Raw genomic sequence first — 6,212 nt, forward strand, 5'->3', positions numbered from 1 at the left:
CTCTTCCGATCTTAAATATTATGATTTTGACATCTTGTATTGTATTTCGTATGATTATCGATGCAAATATAACATTGTGATTGTCCTTCGACGTCATCATTAATCGCTTCCGCATTCTGAACTGTCTTATCGCTCACGGGTCAAAGAGACCCTATATATTCTTCGTACAAAGGTTAAAGTTTCTCAATAATTTTCCTCAATGTTCCAGTAATGTTGTAGCAATATGCAACGTTGCAGCAATGTTACTATAAGTTTCTGTATGGGACGTTTTGTTAGCATAATTAAAACATTTTTCTTATTGTTAGTGTAGCGGGGCCATGCAGTCCCAGTGCAAAATTACTGCAAATAATTAATTGTTTACACAAATCAAATAAATGATTAATAATAATCACAAAAAGCTATGAGAAACTACTTTGTTTTTTTTTTCAGATCGCATAAAAAAATAAAATTTTGCAAACATATGTAAATGCTAAAAAAATATACAATTTTTCAACAACCCAACTTAGAGCGACAAATGATTCATCGGATTGATGTCGAATCGATCGATATTGATACGATAATTTCAATATCAATTCGACGTCGATCACATTAACGGCTATTTCTCACTGGAAAGAGAAATGATACAAAATTTTGTTAGAATTTCAAGAAAGTACATTAATGATATACATTAATAAATAGAAAATACTATTAAAAACTGAAAAAGTTGAGGAAAATTATTGAGAAACTTTAACCTTTGTACGAAGAATATATAGGGTCTCTTTGACCCGTGAGCGATAAGACAGTTCAGAATGCGGAAGCGATTAATGATGACGTCGAAGGACGATCACAATGTTATATTTGCATCGATAATCATACGAAACACAATACAAAGATGTCAAAATCATAATATTTATAAAAATCATACAAAAAATAAACTTATTTCCTGTATCAGGTGTACAGAAAACTAAAAAAAATAAAGTAATATTGTTCAAAATCTTTATAATAATTTCTTCCCAAAATTAATAGTAAGTTCGTAATAGAAATTCTATTATGAATCAAAATGACCTTGCATTCTCCCGCTCCTGTCGAAAACCATTCATCTTCCAATGGTTAAACTCTACTATACTTATACAAAATTACTTTATTAATTTACAAGATAATGCCGCTTTGCCAATTATCAAAGATGCGATATTGTTTTGAAAAAATAATACAAATTTAAAAGACTTTTTTAAATATAAAAACCATTTTGTAATATAAATTGTTATTGTCTTAAAATTTTGATATGATACATCAATTTGTTCGGCAGAATAATTTGTTAACTAAGATCCTTTGTTTGCTCTTTTGTTATATTATTCATTAATTTGCAAGAAGACAAGCGTAACAACTTGATATCGACTTGTTTTTCACTTAACTTCCACGAATATTACTTTAGAAATTATCGTACATAAGTTGAAATCTATAGATCTCAAGCGGACATCAAGATGCTAAATTCTTTACGATAGCTTAGTTCACTTTCGTAAAAGACGGTATTGCTCGCGTGTTCGATCGTTTCTGTCTTTATTAACATCATATTACGTAAAAAATAAGATAAAGCTGATAATACATAAGTATTATTAATTTAAACATTTTATGTGTATGTTTAAACATTTTACTGTATATTACGTATGTTTTGTACTATTGTATTTTTAATTATTTTTTTTAATATGTAATTTTAATATGTAATAATAATAAATTTTAATTTAAATGTTTAAAATTTTTTAAATTTAAATGTTTTTACCTTATCCAATTTTATTTATTTTTTTGTTTCCATGCTAAATATATTTTTACATTTTATCCAAAAAAAATATTAATAATATTTCAAAGATTTTTCTATTGTAAACTATTCCAAATGTTATTCCAGAATTATGATTTGTTATAGTTAAAAAATACATTTACATAATGTAAAATCAGATTACAAAAATTTCTAAAAGAGATTTTCTAAACAATTGTAAACACATAAAATCACAAACTAATAAATGTTTTTATGAATTATCAATTTATATTAATTGATCAAAAAGGATTTCTTAAAAGACTATAATTCATGTTTTTTTAACTAAATATTAACATTTTTAATTTAACTAAACCCAAGAATTCTGAAAAATCTGAAACTGTTGACAAAAATTAAGTACATGTAAATTATTATATAAAAATTTCTTTTATTTATTTATGATTTTTTATAGTCTATAAGAAAATGATAAAAGATTTTAAAATATTTTTTGTTTCTTCCACTATTGTTTGGCAGCCAAATATAAAGTTTCTCACAAATCCTGTATAATTACATACAAACTGGAGATTAAATAACATTCTAATAAAAATAATATTCTTTACTCTTAAAAAGACAAACAATTAATAAAGGTTGCATAATTCAAAATAAATATTTTTAAATAAACGATATTATTATATAATATTATATAATTAACAAGATTTTGTCTTTTCAATTGTAAAATTGATGTCGTAGTAGCATTTTGAAATTTTTAATTGTTTATTTTGTTATAGACATTATAGATATTTTAGAATATCTTTAGAGAAATATAGAATTATAAAGTGTTACTTGTGTTAAAAGCTGGTTTTCTTAAAACATGTCAGCAATACAAGTTACCAGTTTTAAATTGGACGCTCTACTGGTTAAAAATTCGATACTATATTAATTAAAAAAATCTATTACATGAAATAAAATCAAATTTTTATGCATAATTTAATATATTTTTATTATTTTACTATTATTTTATAATGAATTAAAAAGTAACATAAAATGTTAGAAAATTCTACAAAAAATATTTATTATAAAATTTTAGATAAAAAAAACAAAAGTATCGTAATATTAAATATCTTTTTTCATCAAAGTAGTCACCTAATTTATATTTAATCAGTTTTTTATTAATTTAATTAATCTAACTACAAATTTATTTATTTTTCTGGTGAAGGACTTTTCTATCTTCTATCTTCTAAAATAGTCTATAGCTCAATTTTTGAAATAATTTTAATCAATGTTAATTATAACTGTGCTAAATATAATGCCTGTTTACTTTAATATATTTAATATTATAAGTGGAATACGAATCGAACTTTTTATTTTTAGTATTTTACTGGAATATTTTTAAATTTTATACGTGATCTCAAATCTTTGGCCGGCAGTATATGCAATATTTATCAGAACTCTTAAGAGAAGTAAGTAGGTTTTTTTCTTCAAATAAAATCGTAAAATGATTTAATACATTAAATATATTCTTCGCATAGCTACACTCGGGTCGGTTTTTTTTTTATTTAAAATGCAGTTACACAATACTTTCGAGTTATGATAGATTTGATCAATTTCAAATAAGCTATGATATGTATGTACCATGAGCTTCTCTTCCAATGCTCCTTCATTTCTATGTTCCTTAAAGTTGTTGTGGCCGATACTACTGCTACTACTGCTGCTGCTGCTGCTACTGACGCCACTATTGTATTGTGTCATTTTCATGATGTAGTACTGCACGTGTCGTTAAAACGCGATACTATCGAGATCAATTGGCATGACTCGTTGAGCGATGTTAACGAGCTATCCGACAATTGACAATGCCGCATTTATATAAAATTTACACGTGCGCAGGTTTCATTACCATCCCCTTCACTCACATCGATTTTCATCGTAGTATCTTTTTGTCGGACAGACATGTCCGCACATAATGATTTCGTCACGAAACACTCCGTATCTTACGGACTCCAATTCACATAATCTCAAATTAATAATAATAATTAAAAAAATAGAATAATCGAGGAAGAAGCTTAGTGAAAATCGTCAGAACGAAGCGCAAAGAAAGTAATGGAAGATATTTTTACAAGAGATAACGCTATCCCTCGCGACAACAATTATTAAGTTTAATATACAAAACGTTTGCGTATACACGTAATAAATTATAGACAATCGGATGCGTGTCGCGAACATGCGACGCAAATTCAGTTAAGCCGCACGCAAAAGTAATCGAGGTATGTGTTATCACGGCACAGTCAGGCGACCGACTGAAAAGCACCTGTCCACCTGTACATGTAAAAGCTACGAGCTGGCCTACTACACGCAAAGAATACGCGCGGTATGTACTCTCGCGTACATTGCGACGTTCGACCGGACAATTTGTATTAATGACGCGGCTAATGCCAAACTGTTGCTGTTTTATACTGTTACATTACAGAAAACATCGTGATCGTTCAATTAAGAGAGCAAAGATTAATTTACGTTCGCTTTTTTATTTTCTTCTTCCAATATTATTATGGCATATATTTAACCTGTATCTTATAAAATAATATCTTCAGAAAAAGCTATATTTATTAAAATATTCCTTTAACCTAAATTATCTAAAAGGTTAAAAATTTTTATGTAAATTTAAAAGTATTGTTTCACTTATAAGAAGGCATACCTAAGAATCAATACACACAGAGTGAGAGGAGGAGATAGACGAAGAGAGAGAATTAGTATAACTAATATGCACGGAAAGCATATAATGACATTACAATTTTTAAAAGATCTTAATGTATAATATTCTTGTACAACATCTTGTACAATATTTTTGTGTAATATTCTATATAGAGTGAACCGAAATGAAAAAGGATAATTCTACAACAAAATAAGTCAAAATAATAGAATAAATTTTTCTTGAATAAGGTATTATTTAAAAAAAAGGACTTTGAAAGTTAATCGAATACGCATGCAGTGATATTTAATGTAACAATTTTCACTACGAACATTCTGTATGACTTGTTTACTACTACAACTAATTCAATCAACTAGCTCGTATAAGATAGAGTAAAGAAAGAAGAATAATATAAATAAAGGTAAAAGGCAAAGGACAATTTTATTTCTTACACACTTATTTCTAATTTAATTGAGATATTGTTAAAAATTTACCATTTAATTATACAAAGTTATACAAGTTGTTCCGCAAATTATGTTAGAATAGATTGTTTCTAAAATATTCTGCTCTATTAATTCTTCAAATACAAGAAAATTTTTCTTTTAATTAAATTTTAATTTGCAAAGTCTTTTTTCGAAAACGAGGCTTTATTTAAAAAAAATTATCTTATTATTTCGATTTATTTTAAGTAGAATCATCTCTTTCTCAATTGTACGTATTTCAGTTTATCTTGTACATTATTTTAAATTTTTTTTTCTTTACAAAAGTAAAGTTGCAAAAATATATTTACTTTAGAAATATATTTAATATTTAATTTAATATACACGCGGCAACTTTTTTATATTTTTTTAATAATCTACTTTTTATGTATAGTCATTTTTAGACAAAAGATCGTAAATATTTTTTAATAAAAATTTATATTTTTGTAGGTGTTATCTTCATATATAGTTGAAAAAATTAAGTTGGTACGATGACAAATCAACAGTATAGCCGAAAAATGTATGCGTAAAAGAGAAACTAATAGAAATTTCTCTTGTAGCATACAATTCCGAAGAAGTTTGATGAATCATTTAGGGAACGCGAGAGAGAAAAATATATGTAGTTTACAAATACGTAGAAATTGCATGTATGATACGCGACAACTTGAAAATTAAGTGGAACTAAAACCTTTCATTCTCGAACCACGTCGTTCAACAAGTTGTGCTTCTTTGATAAAGTCACGATTAATAACGCGAGAATGTCAAGGATGAGCACGAATGCTCGATGAATTACATTTGCCGGCGCAAGCAATTCTGTGATTATAATCGACCAGATACGTATCCATAGCACCGCATTTAACACGATACTGATTAATTTTCTTTGCGAATGCACTTTTGATTCTAACTAAATTTAATAGCATTGTCAGCTATATTATATGTAAATTGATATTTATTTCATATAGGAGAGACCGAGGCTGATTGATACAGTTTTTTTAATGAATTTTTTACATGTAACTAATAAATGAAATAAATACCGCAAAGATATTTTTCAATAGCCACATGCTTCAACAATATAGAAATTATTTTTATAATTTAATAATATAACTAATTTAGTTGTATTAATGGAAAATGTAAAGTGATGCAACTTGTAACAACCGGTCCCATATACGAGGTCAATTGTTACAATTACTGGAATCAGTCGTTACACATCCAGATTTCAAAATATAACACATTTAATTGAAGGAAATAAAGAAAATTGTGCATAACTTTATTTATAATTTTCAAATAAAATATACACATTAATGTCTGTCTCTTATACACATCT

General features: G+C 26.7%; 1 protein-coding gene across 1 annotated transcript in view; it reads right to left on the bottom strand.

Moving 5' to 3' along the window:
- Positions 1–4,007, bottom strand: part of LOC105452936 (kinesin-like protein KIF19) — a 44,215-nt gene extending 40,208 nt beyond the window's left edge. The window contains exon 1 of the mRNA XM_011694494.1: positions 3,359–4,007. Within this exon, the coding sequence (XP_011692796.1) occupies positions 3,359–3,481 (123 nt within the window). The 5' untranslated portion in view covers positions 3,482–4,007. The remainder of the gene's footprint in view (positions 1–3,358) is intronic.
- Positions 4,008–6,212: the final 2,205 nt, after the last annotated feature.

The sequence above is a fragment of the Wasmannia auropunctata genome, unplaced genomic scaffold (genome assembly GCF_000956235.1).
Source record: "Wasmannia auropunctata unplaced genomic scaffold, wasmannia.A_1.0 LD336024.1, whole genome shotgun sequence".
NCBI classification, from domain to species: Eukaryota; Metazoa; Arthropoda; class Insecta; order Hymenoptera; family Formicidae; genus Wasmannia; species Wasmannia auropunctata.